The sequence below is a fragment of the Triturus cristatus genome, chromosome 4_1, assembly GCF_964204655.1.
Source record: "Triturus cristatus chromosome 4_1, aTriCri1.1, whole genome shotgun sequence".
NCBI lineage: Eukaryota > Metazoa > Chordata > Amphibia > Caudata > Salamandridae > Triturus > Triturus cristatus.
The window spans coordinates 1,061,934,219-1,061,952,160 of record NC_140585.1 but is presented as its reverse complement, the minus strand read 5'-3'; the positions used below and the strand labels follow the sequence as shown (position 1 = coordinate 1,061,952,160).

Below are 17,942 nucleotides of genomic sequence, written 5' to 3'. Positions count from 1 at the left end.
TCCCGCAGATGATCTCGGAGGCTTCAGATCAGAACGGGGGAGGCGGATTCTCTGGGTTCTGCCAGAGAGGAAGGAGGAGGTCCAGTTCAGGGCCTTGTCTCGGATCCCTGCGTCATGGAGTCGTATGCGTAGTGTGCGGTGGCAGACGCTGTCGAAGGCGGCGGAGAGGTCTCGCCTTTGTCCAGTAGGATCCTGATGTCGTCTGTGGCGGCGATGAGGGCGGTCTCAGTGCTGTGGTTCCTGCGGAATCCTGACTGGGAGGGGTCCAGGATGCTGTAGTCTTTGAGGTAGCGGGTGAGCTGGATGTTGACTATCTTCTCGATGACCTTAGCTGGGAACGGGAGCAGGGAGATGGGCCGGAAGTTTTTGAGTTCGCTCGGGTCCGCCTTGGGTTTCTTTAGTAGGGCGTTGATCTCGGCGTGTTTCCAGCTTTCAAGGAAGGTCGCGGTCTCGAAGGAGAGGTTGATGATGTTGCGCAGGTGGGGTGCGATGGAGCTGCCGGCTTTGTTGAAGATGTGGTGTGGAAAAGGGTCAGATGGCGAGCCGGAGTGGATTGTGCCCATGGTCTTCATTGTGTCTTCGATGCTCACGTTGGCCCAGGCTGTCAGGGTTTCGTGGTTGGTGGGGTGTGTGGGTTCCGGCGTGTTGGGGCCCGTTAGGGTCGTCTGGGGGTTGAAGCTGTCGTGGATGTCGGCGATCTTGCGGTGGAAGAAGGTGGCGAGGGAGTCGCACAGGGCTTGCGACGGCGGGATGCCGTTGGCATTGGAGCTGGGGTTGGAGAGTTCCTTTATGATGTTGAAGAGCTCCTTGCTGCTGTGTGCGTTGTTGTCGTGGTGGTCTTTGAAGGAAGTCCTCTTGGCGGTCCTGATGAGGTGGTGGTGGTTGCGGATGGCGTCTTTGTGGGCTGCGCGGCTGTCGATTTCTCGCTGTGCCATATGTTCTCTAATTTCCAGCAGGTACGCTTTGATGCTAGGAGTTCCGGGGCAAACCAGTTGGCTCTCTTGCTGGTGTCTTTGAGGGTTTGTTTTTTCAGCGGGGCTAAGGTGTTAAAGTTACGTTATAGGTATGTGAAAATATCACTTTAACCGTAATGTTTTAAAATTTAAAAAAACACTGAATTAGAACAGTTATAATTATTTCACATAACTTAAAGGGAAATGGAAAAGGGCCATAGCACAACCCGCATGGGAAAAATGGATGTTTGCAAACATCCATGCTCAGTGTGCCAGGCATAATGTGGTGCCTGGCACACTGGGCATGGATGTTTGGGGGCACCGCAGGTGCCCCCCAGGCCTCATAGCAGAGGCCCCAGAGGGTTGGGGGCCATGCTAGGGGCCCATAAAGTCCATTTCCAACAGTCTTTCAATGGCGGTCGGACCACCAGTGAAAGGCTACTTTCCGTCAGCCTTTCAATGGCATTCGGACCGCCATTGAAAGGCTGCCTGAAAGGGAAATAGTAATCCCTATGGCGGTGCCTGAGCAGGCACAACCCCATTGTAGGAGATTGCTAGCTGACTAATGGTAGGACGGGCTCCTTGAGCCCATCTGAATAGTCGGTTGTCCCCCCACATGCTTCCTCTGACCGCCGTGCATCTTAGTGCAGCGGTTGGACTGCAGCACTAGATGGTGGTCGGACTGCAACCGACAGGACCGAGTCCCTTTGTCCTTAAATAGCAGCAACACCATTTCTCTTCATGTTGTGGCCAGCCAATCAGAATGATAGCTCTCACAGGAGTTCACAAGAGCCTTTCACTCCAATAGGAGCTTGATAACCGAAGTGAAAAAAAGCCCCACGGCCAAGCCAATTGCTCTGTTATTTGAAGTTGTGTGATCGTGGGATTCTTGTGAATGTTCTGCGAACCCTACAGTACAGATGTACAAAGTTTTTCAACCTTTTTTTTCTCAAAAACTACTGAATGGATTTACACCAAATCACAAAAATAATTCTTTCTGGTCCAAGATCTAGCTTTCTGCCAATTTTTGTGTAAATAAGTTCAACTATTTTCACTGTATGGCTGTTCTATTTTCCAATGGAAAAATTACTAGGGAAATTGTGTTTTGTGACCCTCCATTTATTCTTGGTCCCAGTTTGACGGATCAGCCTGAAACTTTCTAGGAAGGAACTGATGTGAGTCAACTTTTTTTGGAAAGTTTCATGAAGATTCATCAAATGGTGTCAATGTTATTGGCAAGCCAAGAAAGTTTCATGAAGATTCATCAAATGACGTCAATGTTATTGGCAAGCCAAGAAATCCAATGTAGTTACATATATATATCTATATATATATATATATATATATATATATATATATATATATATATATATATATATATATATATATATATATATATATATATATATATATATATATATATATATATACTCAATAAAACACAAGGTTGAAGTGATATTATAGTTAGTAATTATAATTATGTCTTAGTTCACATTTTTTTAAAAACGTAGAAATTCACTAAAAGAAACAAAGGTTAAGGGGACGGGTGAAAATGTCAGTTAAAACCTACCTCTTTAAACTAACATACTGACTGAAAATCACCAGTTATAGTTATCTGAAATAACTACAACGTATGCCCTAAAGTAACTATAATTTGTGCCACCCCACTCACAGTGACAGTGTTGTCATCAATGATATCAGTTCAGTTGTCATCTGTAATATTATTCATGACCTCACAAAACATGTCATGAGTGTTTTAATGTGATAGGTCATGAGCAGGGCATGGTGACGGTTTGAGCTTTAGTTACTGAAGTGCAAGAGTTATTAATTTAGATAACTATAACTGGTGAATTTCAACGGTTTTGTTAGTTTCAATTAAATCCAATTTGCTAGTTTAAAATGGTATGTTTTAATAGACATTTTCACCTAACTATAACTATAAAGTGTAGGGTTGGCTGAAGGAAGCCACTAAAGACCTCAGGTCCAGTCCACTTTTTAAAAATATTGTTCTTATTTCAATGGATAGTCTTTCTCCTGTGTGCTCATGGGACACCTGCAGGAGTTTAGGGTACTCACTGGTTCCTCGGGACAACCATTAGATTGCGAGAATTCCTCAAAAAGTGTTTTTATAAATTTGGGCCCAAAGGGGTCCCTCTGGGCCCCTTCCCTACATGGTCTAGTGGGTCATGGTATACCTATGTTGCGGCAAGCCATTCATAGTGCGTGCTCCTGTGGGAGTTCGTGAGTACATTTAGCTCCCATGGAAGCAATACAGAGACGAGGAAAAAAGCCCCTTAGACTTCAGGTCTAAGTTTACCTTTGGGAATTGGGCCAGAGTGTCAATTGATCGGTAAAATTAATGTGAAAATATACCAGTTGCAACTTCATTGTTTTCACCATCCAAGAATTATTATGAATAAATATCAAGAAGATGAGGAAATGATAAATACAGAAGGTAATATCAAAAAGTTAGATAAGGGAAAAAGCAGGGAACGCTACTTATCATTTGAACAGTCATTGCTATTTTGCTTAAAAACCAATCTTTTTATGCTTGCAAAATTATGTGATAAATCAGATTGAATCATGGGTACGTTTTATAGATGAATCACTCCTAATGACTAAGGGCCTGATTTAGATTTCGGCGTACGGGTTACTTCGTCACAAAAGAGATGGACATCCCGTCCATCGAAATATAAATCCCATAGGATACTATGGGATTTATATGTTGGCAGAAGAGATACATGTCACTATTGTGACGGAATAACCCATCTGCCAAAATCTAAATCAGGCCCTAAATGTTTTACAATATTATGACAACTGACTGTCAAACGAATTGATGTGCGTAAAAGATTAAACTTTTCTTTTTTTATTTTATTAGGGCTGGAGAACTGACGTACAATATTCTATTCCAGTTGAGATATGTGATCTCCCTTGCCGTAAGTGTTAACACTCCATTCAAAAATATTGATTTATTAGATTAGGTATCATTTAGAGTGCAGGCATTGTGTATACTTGCACACTTCACATTTTGGTAAATGTGCATACCACTTTAGAGCGCACTTTGACCAAGAACATTCAGAGATGTGTTTGTGATCCCCCTGCTTAAACTTGGCAACAGAAGCCCAAATTATGTATATGGACTTGCCAAGTAGCAGCCTATGTATAAATCAAGGAGCGGTCCAACATGTGCAAATGTTCAACTACGTTTCTCCTCTGCATCTCCTGATTGGTGCAAGCTTTAGGGCGTCGTCCATAAAGGCCAGTTTTGACTCCTATGTGTTTGTAGTGTTAAAGTTCAGGGGCACTGTTGTCTTCGATATATACACTGTCCCATAATCTGAGGACAGGGACTTTAAAGCCAATCATTAAGATGTTGGTACCAATTGTATATTAATTAATGCTCCCAGACCCTCCAAATTAAGATCGACAAGAGGGAACTTAGGGTCCTGGGAAAAGAAATCTCTCGAGCACAGAACCAAGATTACCTCTTGAAGAAAAGCTCTGTTAATTTCATGGTTTCAGCGTGGCAAAATGAACAACATTTCCCTTATATTGACAGGCTAACTAGCTGTCCGTTAAGGAGAGAAGTACTAAGGTTAAGAATTGGGGTAAACCCATGTTATGCGAATAACGGGGTAAAAAGATCTATGATAGATAGTAAGGGAAAATGTACATGCACTTTAGGAACAACATGTTATATCCTACATATACTATTGGATTGCCAGATGGTTTTAGAGATACAAAGAGAGTTTTAATGTCCGATTTTTAAAAAGTACGATATTAAAAACAGGGCTCAAGCAGTAAACCTTGGAACAGAAATGATTAATCTAGACATAGCTTGTGCCATGGGGAAGTTCATACAAAAAGTCAAAGAATTTCTCAAATGTGTTTAGAACTGAGATGCCCATTTTATAGTTTTATGTGGCTCATGTGTTAGGAAATGTTGAAAGGGATGCGGAATATAATATAAGAGTTTTATGAGGTTAAATAATGAACTGTGATTTTAGAAGTTTTTAATGTAGTTTTTAAAAAGGTTTGAGGACCATTGGTCTAAATAGATTTGTTTTTAATATTGAAATATTGCCTTCTGCACAGTATATAATTTGCACATGCACCTTACTGAGCCTATTGGATTTGGATTTTACGACAGTATTGAATTATAGTGCTGATGTCATTTTACCTTTTTATTCTCTCTTCCCAATGAATTGTATGTTGTTTATCTTGTATACTTTTATGGTCGTAAGAGACCAAATAAAGTTATTCTGACTGACTGATATTAATTAATCGGTTTGGCATAACCATACAACAATTGCTGCAAAATGCAGCATTCCAGGTTGATAGTCCTGACATCTGCTCCGTGAGAGCAAATAAATGCAGCTTGAATAATGTTTGACTAGTGCATGCTTGTGCTCACCTTTTTCTTGCCCCAGACATTCAGAGACCTGGGGGCCTATTAGCATGGAGGGTGGATCACCACCGCCCAACCGGCGGTGCCAATCCGCCCGCTAAAAACACCACGCCAGACGGCATTTTACCCCCACCACATTAGCATGGTGGGGGGTACCGCGACGGACGGAAAGCCCGTCTGCCGCTTTTCCGCCAGTAGGTAGTCGTCACGATTGCCTACCAGGCAGAAACAACCTAAAATATGGGGGCATGCCTTACAGGCACCGCCATCCATATTATGATGTGTGCGGTAAAACGCCTTTCCATGGCGGTGCCTGTCACGTTGTGCATGCCAAAGCACAACATGCATATTCCACATTGTGGCGGGTGTTGCTTACAGCACCACCCACCACTATGTTGAATATGCGGGATGCGACCACCAGGCTGGCGGTCGAATCCTAATTGCCGGTACGGGACCGCTGCACCACTGGCGGACGGTCCCAGCACTGCTAGGGTGGCGGGCGGACTGTAGTCCGCCTGCCATCCTAATGGACCCCCTAGTTTCTCCTTCTGCTACCACAATTTAAACAAAAGATTTAGAAAGCCTGCCTCTTCTGTTCTTTTGTGAATACTTTTTAGATGATAGAATGGGATGCCTGCATTCTGAACCAGGCCTGAAGAGGTCACTGAACCAGCATTTGCAGGGCTAGCTAATAAGTATGCTTACTTGCATCCATTTTTAGGTCGAGCCTAAGCAGCACACGTACTGTAATCAGTATGTGCGGTGACACTCTGCTGATTGGCTTTTTATTGGTTTGTTGGCTTGTCTTGTAAAGTCTCTTTGTTCCTGGTGGTTAATCTGTGTTGTAGTTCCTCCTTTTAGTTCTTTGGTAACGCTTACGCAGAACCTCCTAACTACTGTAAACTGGCTACCGGTGGGATGAAGTATTTGCTTTGGAACTCTTTTGTTTTTGGTTGCTTAAGTTGAACGTGGATGCTGTTTATTTTTTGGACAGGTGGGATGAAGTCTTTAGTTTCTGCGTTTTGCAACTATTTTGTTTTTGGTTAACGTGAACTTAAAATGAAAGCGCTGCCCGCTGTTTCTTTTAGGAATACGTTCTAACATTATTAAAAGCTGTAACAGTATTATAGATTATTTGGTGCATTTAGTTATGTTTCTGTAAATTGTTTCTTTGTTCACTGTGGTATCTGTAATATTCTCCTTACATGTGTTGGCGTGAAACTTTTCAGACACTCACTCTGCTATATTTTTTAATATTTTTTAATCTCTTGACAATGTCTGATAAGTAGAAATGAACTTATCTGGAAAGTGTGGTATAAAATGTGTTACAATTCTTCTTCTTTTAGCTCATTTGTCCATGGAGCACACGGATGCTGGTGGAAATTATTTGCTGGATATAACAATTGCTGTGGTCTCGCTGATATTGGTGACATTTGTGGGCATGGCTGGATATATCACGTTACAAGGTACAGAACCATGACTAATGTTTGCAAAACCTTTGTATATTTTAACATGTAATGTGGCATTCATTGAGTACACAGAAGAACATTCAATGGGAAGTATTTATGCTTAAAAGAATTAGAGGGACACAAATGTCACGTAGTTACCAGAAAAAAGAAGACTTCAAGAGAATTCATTTGCATCCTGAAATTATGTTGTAGTTATAAGACTTTTGGGCATTGTACTAAGAATGGATTCGCAAAACATAGTCGCAAATTCATTACCAACTGTTTGTGAATCAGTTCTGATTTTGTGAAATGATAAATTGCAAATAGGTCAATTCCCAACATACCAAATAGGAGAAGGGTCGCAAAAGAGCTTGATTAATGAAAAATCACTAGGCAGGTAGCAATCTGCGTCCCTCTGCAATTGGCCACAATCACCTGGATTGTAGCCTGCCATCTGCAAACATGAGAATTGGAGCAGTGATATCTGCAGATTTCGGTACATCATGTTTGCAATCTTCCAGCCACTCCACTATGCCTTAATATAGAGGCTGAATAGAGTTTGGGCAACCACACATCCTTGTCTCATGCCACTGTTTATTGGTATCCTAAGCTTAAGGTCACCCTCTGTGTTCCACCTGACCTGTGCAAAGGTCCCTGTATAAAAAAAACTCAGAATTCTTAGTAGATCTCCTGGGATATCATAATTTTCCAGGACTTTGCAAAGGCTATCCCTGGGGACCAGGTCAAAGTCGGCCCTCAGATCCATGAAGGTCACATCTAAATAGTCCCGCTTCAAGAAGACGTATTTCCAACACATCGTTTTGATGCGGAACACCTGGTCCACAGTTCAAATCATACATCTTAATACCTGCCTGACTGTCTGTTAAGATATTATGTTCAGTTATCCACAGGAGGGGTCTGGACAATACATTTCTACAGAAAGTCTTCTGGCTGTTGTCCACCAAGCTGTTCTTTCTGTGGTTGGAGGGTACATCCTGCCTTCCTTTCTTATAGATGGAAATGTTAATGGCACCATGGATACTGTCAGGGACTGGGGCTTTCTCCCTCACCATTTGGCGAAGGGTTTATGTTGTCCCAAATTCTACGAAGGTCTGACCCCAGTCTAATTCACAAATTATGCACAAGGAGTTGTGGAGACACCAATAAAGGGGTAAAATTCATCAGGACACTTACTATATAATTCGGAGAAATGGGTGACCCATGCATTTGGCTGTACCACTGCTTCCAGGTGATTATTATGAGACGGTTACCATCAGCTATTAGCTTCCAAAAGGCTTTCATATTCCTAGTGGATAATGATTCTGTGAGGTCATCCCTTTGAGCTACCTACTAGCGATGTTTGCAATTGACCATTATTGCCCTATACACCCTTCTTGCCTGAAAGTTTTCTCTGTGTTCACCTTTTTTAATTGCTTCGAGGACAGCTGTTTTGACAGATTTACATTTACCCGTATATCACACAGGGTCACTTTCCTGTGGTTGACCCCTCTGCCACTCCTTTGGAAAGTGTTTTTTCAGCTGTTAATCATTTCAAAATGAAGACCTACAAAATCAATCAATCTTTTATCGATTAATTAATATAGGCCCAATGTTTCCGCAAATAGAAGGTACATTTGTGACACTGTTACAGTGTTTGTTGCGGTTGAGAACCTTCTTCTGTTTCTGGCTGTAACAACCATACCAAGGGGGGTGTTACACAGCAGACATGGGTTTATGAAAAGTCTTGCTTGAATTTGAGCACTAAGTGTATCGTGGTCGCTCTAGATTCTAGGGACCACCTCCATATCAATCATATAAGGCCATAACTTGGTGTCTAAAAAATATAGTCAATGGTACTTATATACAGGCCTCTTTTAAAGGTTGGTCGGCGAGGGAAATCAGTGGGAGTACAACCATTTAATGGCCTCAACCCATGTCTGACCATTAGATTGGTGATCTGTTCTGCAAACTTAGGTTGCCTGTGGGTTATGTCCACAGCAGCAGAAGCCACTGCCCGGAGGTCATAAGCTTCTACCGTCGTGGCTGAAGATAGAATCCCTGCCCACACTTGTGTGTTACAGTCACCTGTGATTATTTTAGGCCAATCGTAGTGCAACTAGTCAATCAAGTCAGAGAGTTGGTCAGCAGTAGCTGATTGTAGATGGACAGGGAGTGAACGTATATAGATGACTATGTGCCTAACATGAGAAGGGGAGTTTATAGAAATAATGATACCCAATGTATCTCTGCTGTCGATCAAAATTATTTTAATTTTTAGGGATAGGTCCATCCTTATCCAGATCAGCAGGCCTCAAGAGGCTCTACCAGCTACTGATGGTATAGCATTAGATGAAGAGGAGATGCATCCTGATCTAAATACCTGCTCCATTGCCCATGTCTCCTGCAGTAGCATGATGAGATGCTGGTCAATAAACGAACCCTATTCCGGGTCAGTTAGCTTCGCTCTGATCCCTGCTACATTTAAGGATAGGAGTTTTATGATGTTGGTTGGACAGGGGTTCCACCCATTGACATAACTAGTTTATTGTGTTTCATATTTTCTTCTTCCTCAGAAAGTTGTGGGCCAAACAAAAGTGAACTCACCCTTCCCCCTTTTTCATAGACTTTGTCCCTTAGTGCGGTTGTGAGTGGAATGCCTGCTGCAGGGTTTATTTGCTGTACAGTTGGTATACTACCCTCATTCCATCTTTTGGACAGTCAATCAACTTCTGAGAGGTTCACTGAGGGTACAGTTAGATCCAAAGCAGGCTGTGATCGAAGGAGTATTTTAGGCATGCTACTGGTAATGCTGTCGGATGTAGGCTGTGGTGGGGATTATCCTCAACCTTATTTGCAACCCTGGGTCTTATTTACAAGCCCGTTGCGCCGCCGGTACGTCACTTTTCCCCATATTAAAAGTGACGCACCGATGGTGCAAGGGGCTTGTAAATAAGCCCCTCTTTGTCTTGCCTAAATCTATGCCCCAATGCTATGAGGCCTTTGGCACGCTCTTGATTTTCAAGCCGGAGCCCAATATGGTCAAGGAAAGCATGTTTATCTGTAAAGCGAAAAGCCCCAAGTATATCCTACCTGATGATTGACCTACACCCTCTGACCTTCCTTAGCCAGTGGGTGGTTTTGTTGATCAATGATTTCTGTGTGCCCGGCGTGTGATTTTTTTGTATTCTGACCATAAAAATATTGTGGTGGTTAATGACATTTCCTGAGGGCCTGGTATTTGATTTTCAGTTTGAGTTTGGTATGGGCATGTTTGAATGGAAATTTCCCAATGGTCTTGTGGCCGGATGTGGTTGTATGGAATTCCCTTTGGCCCTTCTAGGTGCCTCTGTGGGTACCCTTGGAGTACAGGCATCACTCAAGTTGGGCAAAAGGATACCTCTCTTGTTCCACTATTAGTAGGCATATTTAAATTAGGGTTCTATGGTACAGAGTGCATAGAGACCCTGTTGAAGGGGGCGGACTCCAGGTGATTTGCTAAACTAGGGAGTAAAGGGTCATCTTCCTTCTTGGTTAGGTGTTACATTTCTTAGCAACATTGTCAAGTTATTCATTGTATTATTAAAGGCTTTTGACAGCCTACCAATGCAGTCTCTCAGACTTAAAATTATCATTTATTGGTGAGATTAACTGTAAGTTTGTGTCATTGTTGTTTTGGACAGAGTGATTAATAGACAAAGCACATGGCTGAATGTGTTCAGATGTAGCGGCTTCCATAGTACTCAGGATATCAAATTGGTTATTACATTTGACTCCCACAATGGGTACTGTAGTGCCCTGAGTCCTTGACTACTCGGTGGACAGCTATGCACACTGCGTGAGAGGGTTGAGTTTATGTCAGTGTGTACCCCTGCACTAGTGTGTGTGATGGCAATGGACATAGATGGCTTACTAAACAAGAATTTGCAATACAATAGGTCTTGCATTTGTGAGTTAGAGCTATTGGTGGTGTAAAAGACAATGTCACTCGTGTTTTGGTTTGGAGTGGATGTTTGAGGTGTGGAATTATGTGGGTTGGATTGGAATTGTTAGTTGTGGAATTGTGTGTGGTGGAATTGTGTGGTGTGGAGTGTATTTGTGTTGTGGAATTATGTGGACTGGTGTGGAGTGGAAATAAGTGAATAGTAATTATGTGGCATTGAGTATACTGGAAATAAGTGAATAGTAAATATGTGGCATTGATTATACTGGAATTAAGTGGAGTAGCATTGTGTGTCATGGAGTGTAATTATGTGGAATGGCATTTTGTGTTGTAGAGTGATGTGTAGTGGAGATAAATTATGTGGTGTGCTGCAGAATTTTGTGGGATGACTTGGAATTCAGTGGTGTGGATTGGATGTATGTGGTATGTTGTGTAATTGTGAGTATTGAGTTGAATTGTGTGGCTTGTTGAAATACGTAGCATGGAATGGAGATGTGTAGAGTTGAATTGTGTGGTGGGGAAGTGTGTGGCATTGAGTAAAATAATGCGGATTGGAATGGTGTGGCATGGTGTGAATTTGTGAGGATTGTGTTACCAAGTTTAAAAACTGAGAAACACGCAATATGAGGTGGAATCTTTGTCCTGGTACATTGTGACTTTAATGGGGAGTATCACAATTCGAAACATCATATTTGACATTGCACTGATGCAAAACACTAAAGAAAACCTTATTCGCCATGCTTGTCTTTGTATAACAAGGAATGGAGCAAATGGACAGAGATACAGAATTGTACTTCTGCCTAAATAAAAGTAGAAAATAATTTGTTAAAATATGTAACAAAATATATGAAGCACCTACTTATGTCAACAGATTTTGAACTATGCTATGTTTCACAGTTAATCAATCTGACCTTGTACTAATTTTGCCACCTTTGTAATAAGAAATCAGGACACTTTTATAGTGTTCACCAACATGGTCTCTGGGTGCTATCATACGATAGAAATGTTTTCATCAAGCTTAGTCCTATCTTTCACGTTTAGAAAGCGAAGAGAAATCACATTTCCTGTCTGTTATTATATAAACAGCTAAAACAATGCAAACGTAGTTTGCTACGTGTGTGATTCGCTACTTTCTAGACAAACTGCAAAAATGTACTTGGTACGTTAATTTTCCGTGGTGCAAAACTTTACATAATATGATCGCTTCTATTATAGTTGTACTTTTTTAAACCGAAAAAGTACCTTTGGCATGTGTAATGTAAATTCCTGTTGGAGGGCACGTCCAGTTCATCAGACACCCTGGCATACAACACATCCTTTCTACGCTATCATTGCTAAGGTGGGTGCAGAATATGGCAGAAACAAGTTGTTTCTGCCATAAAAGCTGCTTATGACATTACTCCCTGTTTTCCAAGTGATGTATCTCGCGCCTTTTAGGACTTACAAACTGAAGGTTGGGCTGATGTAGGGCAACAAGGCGCAAGACCAAACCTGGAAAGGCGCAGGAATATCTGAAAGGGGACTTCATTAACCGTCCTTGTGGCGCCTGGAAGGTACCAGATGGAGGTTATTGGCTGACACAGCTGACGTCGACCTTATGGCACTAAAGGACTGCCCAGTATTTCTGTAATGTGTGGGAGGCGAAATACAGCATCACTCCCTCTAAGTTGACGCAAAAGCAAGGACGTGCAGTGATTGGAATAGATCACAGCGCAGTTTTGGCAGAATATAAAATTAGATCGCCCTTGAAAACGAAGAAGCACGTGGAGCCATCAAAATGAATATCATGCTATTTAATTATTTGCCGTCGCCATGGATGTATCTGATTGAAGGGACTAAGCAGGTGGCACGCGTGGTCAATGACATCAAAGGCCTGCTGAGTAGCACATGGACAGAAAAACGCTACAAATGTGTTTCGGACAATAGTGCAATAAGTTAGAAGAAACTTTAGAAGTGATATTGCTAGATCAATACTGCATGTGGGACAGCAACCTCAAATCCGAAATACCGATGCAGAGTTTTCAATGATTATACATTCGAGGGGATCCTCCAAACTGAACGGCGCCACCCGCACCTAGGGGCGTGGCGCCCTTAGTGGCATCCCGAGCGGGAGCCAGCATAGATGTCTTCGAGGTAGAAAGGGGACAGGGAGGAGACGAGGTAGAAGAGGTAGAAGGTGAGGCGTGCCCACGCAAGCACAACGTCATCAGAGAAGCAGGGTCGTCCTCCCCTCCCCCTGGGGTATAAAAGCTTTGGGAGAGGCAGAATTAATCCTCTTTGTCCTCTCCAAGTAGCTCCGATGGCAGCGGACCAGCGGTGAGTTACCCACCCACCCATCCCTACAAATAAGGACGAGCATGGCGGGGTCCCAGGCAAGAAAAGGGTGTGGAATTTTTGGCATGGACTGGCTGACCCTGGACAGGGCAAGCATTCATTGTGGGGCTCTGTGCTGGCGGGAGGGGGGACTGACCTGCTGGTGGTCCTGGACTCTCCTGCCCTACCCAGGATGCCGGTGTGTAAGTCTAAGAACATTGGAGGGGGTATACCACGGTACGGTGGGGCCAAGGCGGAAGCAGTGCCCCGGTGGTAGTGCCTCTCTCTTGGAGGAGGACTAGCACGGAAAGTTACAACTGAAACAGTGCAAGTTTGGGCCTGCTGGTACAACAAGCACAGGGGGCCATGACGAAGAGGTATGGCCACGATTGGATGGTAAATAATATTGTGTATACCTTTGCCTTGCAGAAAATGGTCAAGTACCTTAATCAAAATGAATAAAGGATTAATTACACTGCTTTAAGATCTAATAAAAGACTACGCAGTGAACGACAACAACCTGCTTCATGTCTTTATGTGGCCACATGTTTGGGGAGGGTGGGGGCGACTCGCTCAGTGTATGCACACTAATGGAAGTTATTGATGAGCTTCTACACGTAAAATGATTAAAAGAATATTTACATGAGCCATGCTCTGCGCTGCCCCCACTCCTGGCTTTATTTAATTATTTATTGAGAGGGATGTGGCATGAAAGAGCTAAGTGAGATGTTGCAGCATGAGACTAAATGGGAGATAATGCATAATTGCCGAAAACGCGCAGACTTGCTGAGTTTGTTAAGTGTGGGCACACCATATAAAACTACACATAATCCTGTTTAAACACATGACCCCGGGAGGGATAGTCTCACATGGCCTATTTCAGCAACTGGAACCATTAATTCAGCTCTTTTTATGCAGTAAAAGAGCAGTCACTTCGCACGAACCTCTGCTTGCAGAGTCAGCAAAAATAACACGTCTTTCTCTATGACCCGGCCGAAGAAGCCAAAAGAAACATGAAAGCAGACTTGGAGAGTGTCACACTTTTCGATGTGTACCAACAACTGTTAACTTTAGGTATGGCTGCTATAAGGCTGTCCACATTTTTTAAAATCTATTTAGGAAACAGTTCTTGCATCAATTAGCCATGGTCAAGATCAAATGTTTGCAGAAACACATTGCAGCTTTAGTGCCAATGCAGTTGTATGCCAAAATACCAACCACAACATTATTGTGCACAAATGTATTGTAGTCAAAACATTGACCTCCAAATTTTTGACTATACATACATATATATTGTAAAGTATAAAATTATTTATTACTACAGTATTGTGATCCGGGCATAAACATTATAATGGTATTTATATGTATTTAGTTGTAAGTAACGTTATTATAAATTAAAATAAATGTTAACATTATTTTTTTAAACAATTTATAGAAAAATATATAGCTACAAAATATTATGTAATACTAATTAAAGTTAAAAATATTTTTAAAATAAATAGAACTTAAAAAGAATAATTACTGAATTAATGAATACAAAAGTATTTTAGCATTACATTATATATTTATTGCACAACTAAAAGCAATTACTAAATGAGAAATTTCATTCCTAATTTGTATTAAAAAATGAAACAGCATAAACATGAAACAAACATAATTTTTTTTTGAAAAATCTAAAAGCATATTTTAAATTAAGTCAACCATTATTGATAATTTGTGAAAATATGTAATAGAAATTAAGGTTATCGTAATACTAGAAAAAAACACAACACAATTTAAAATAACCAAAAGAAATAAACTAATTCCAAACAATATATACACTTTATCTGCTCAAAATAGCCGAAAACACCTTGCAGCGTAATGTAACAAGTAGTAAACTTACTCCAATGCAATATCATAAAAAAAAGCAAACACAGAACAACTGTACTGTGCTATTCTAACTACAAACCTACAAATTGTGGGGATCACATGTACTTATCTCACTCCAATCTAAAAAACATTGCGAACATGCTTGTATTAGGAGAGTGGGGGTCAGGTTTACTGTTCTGTCTCCATTCCAGCAAATATTTGGAGAAAATACATGCATCAGGAAGAGTAGCATTTACTACTTTAACACTACTACAGCAAATATTTGTGAAACTGCACAATTGGTTACATTTACTATTCTTGCTCTAGTCTAACATTGTGGTAAATATTTATTGGTGGGGGTGGTGAATTTACAATGCTAACCCCATTAAGGAAAATGCACACATGGAGGGAAGAGCAAATTTACTGTTCTAACTCCAGTCTGACAAACACTGGGGAAAGTGCATAGATGCTAGTTGGGTCTGATGTACTGTTCTAGGTCAACACTAACACATTTTCGTTTTTGAAAATAAATATATATTACAGAATTGCACTTTTTTCTAAGGTATTAAATAAATCACATTTAAAATAAACAATATCCCTCAACTCCACCCTACTAAACATGCAAACATAAACCTAGTGCAATAAAATGTGTTCAAAACGAAACAGTCTTACCTATTGCTCTATTATATCTTACCTAAAATAAATAAAACATGCAAACAAATGAAACCCAATCTAAAACATCTAAAACATTAACATAGTAAACAAAAATTGATGTATACTTTAAAAAACAACGGCACCCATGCAGATCCCAATTCACCCAATATTCTACGAAAACTAAATAAACTATTTTTTTTAAAGTGAATAAATATTTTTTTTATAAATTAAAATGTATTAAACATTTACACAAATATTTTCCAAATCCAAAATGTACCTTATACATTAATCAATTGATATCAATGTACATATATTTTCTCTAAATATTCCACCCAATCTTCTAATAAACTTCACAACCAAAAATTTGAATATATTAAATAATAAAAAATGTATTGATGTGTAAACACATCAATAACAATTTACCAGCTTATTATGATGTTGGGTTGAATCACTTCCGCCCGACATGGACTCGGTCATGAGACATGGACTCGGTCATGAGACCGACCGAAACCCGGTCGATGGTCCCAACTGCCCCATTAGGATGCGACCGAACACTGTTACCCATAGTGGAATGGGAGGTGCAGTTCAGCCCTGCACCCCATGCCTGCCACAAGGTGAAGGGATCAACACCCTCGGCCTCCAACCGGAAGCCATGCACCAAAGGGGGCCCGCTGTGGGCCCCCAAACACACTTTGCGACATGGTTTCCATGGCGGACAGACTGGCATGGGAACCATGTTGGAAACTGTGATCGTAAACTCAAGGGCAAAAAAAACACCCTTGAGATTTCTTTCTGGCTTCTGACTGGCAGACGAGCTCTCCGAGCACGTTGGAAGCCACGTCTGCCAGCCGGAATGACTGCCAGGTTTCCTTTCTGACCGCCTCAACATAATGAGGTTATTGGAAAGGAAACTGAGCAGCCGATTACAATGCTGCCCTAAAGGTTCCGACTGCAGGCCCCTAAATGTGTGAGCTTAACCAATTAACATTATTAATATGAGATTTTGAAAAGCACTACCCATGCAATACCCTAATAAAAGCGACAACCCAAGATTTGCAGAACAAAATAATACTTTAATAAACATGTAAACATTTTTTTAAATAACACTTTTGTCAATTAATATTAAATGATCTATTAATAAAAGAAAACTACTCACCGATTCTCCATTAAACCTAACAATCCCAAAAAAGATACATTACTATAATATAGTTTAAAAATAATTGAAAATAAATTTCACAATAACATAAATAATGATATGAAACCATAAAACAATACAATAGCATAGTAAAAACAATATTATAAAACATTTTTTTTTACTTCAAAACCATACATACCTTCAGTTTTTTTGTCTACAATAATGTTGCGGTCACAATATTTTGACCTCAATATTAAGGTCAAGCGATATTTTGAATCAATCTTTAGGTGGAATACTTACAATACACAGTGCCAGGACACTCTTTCTGAGTAGCTGTGCGCTCTATAAATGCTCTTTCAATCATTCATTCTTTTACTCTCAAGGGCTGCAGCCTGATTCACAATATTTAACTGGACATTCTTCATCATGTCCCCTTAATTGCCTTTGGATTTACCCACGAACACATCTGGCAACTGCTGTGTCTAGTGCAAATGGAGCAAATAGATCTAACTACCTTTAAAAGTTATATGTACTGCTTCCTCATAGTTATTAGCAAGTTTAAATTATTTCAGAATGTGATCTTTATTGGCATGGCTGACGTAAAGGGTACTAGTAGGGTAATTTTCTGGTGTTGTGCGTGCTATATCTCTTGCAATTAATGTTATGTGTGAACTGCTGAGTAATAGATCGTTTAAAAACATTTCCACAGTGCCCTTCACTGTATTTTCTGGGTTGCACGTAATCTTACCTAGCTCAATTCTAAGCAAAGTTCTGGCTCTATGAGTTTTGTTTTCCTCCATGCTATTGTTTCATATCAACTGATCTCACACCTGTGGGTGGCCATGTACCATGTCTTCAACTGTTGACATACGGTGCTTGGTGTTTATGGTCCTCCTTCGCATCTTGCTCACATCCTGTAAAAAAAATTATAATGTACTGGTTGTGACTATACATGTTCTCCCCGAGAATTTAATTACAGTCAACATTTTCTTAACTTTTATACTTTGATAGACAGAATATGGTAGATATAAATTATGGGGTAAGACTATCTTACCACAAAACTAGAAAACATCATGGAGAGGCGAGAGAAGAGCAGCTTGTAGACACTGCTGATAAATAATAGTCGTAAATTAAGTGAAGTGATTAATCCTACCCCCTGCTAACACAGTAACTGCAGTGATCCTGATGTGAAAACACTGTCGGCTCACTCTTCACTAGGGGTGAAGAAGGGGTTGGAGAATTT

The 17,942-nt window shown here is 40.8% G+C and overlaps 1 protein-coding gene across 1 annotated transcript in view; it reads left to right on the top strand.

The window, feature by feature from the left end:
• IL17REL (interleukin 17 receptor E like) overlaps positions 1–17,942 on the top strand; it is a 410,789-nt gene that overhangs the window by 362,400 nt on the left and 30,447 nt on the right. Inside the window, exons 15-16 of the mRNA XM_085654046.1 lie at positions 3,832–3,889; positions 6,708–6,827. Coding sequence (XP_085510172.1) covers positions 3,832–3,889; positions 6,708–6,827 — 178 coding nt within the window. The remainder of the gene's footprint in view (positions 1–3,831; positions 3,890–6,707; positions 6,828–17,942) is intronic.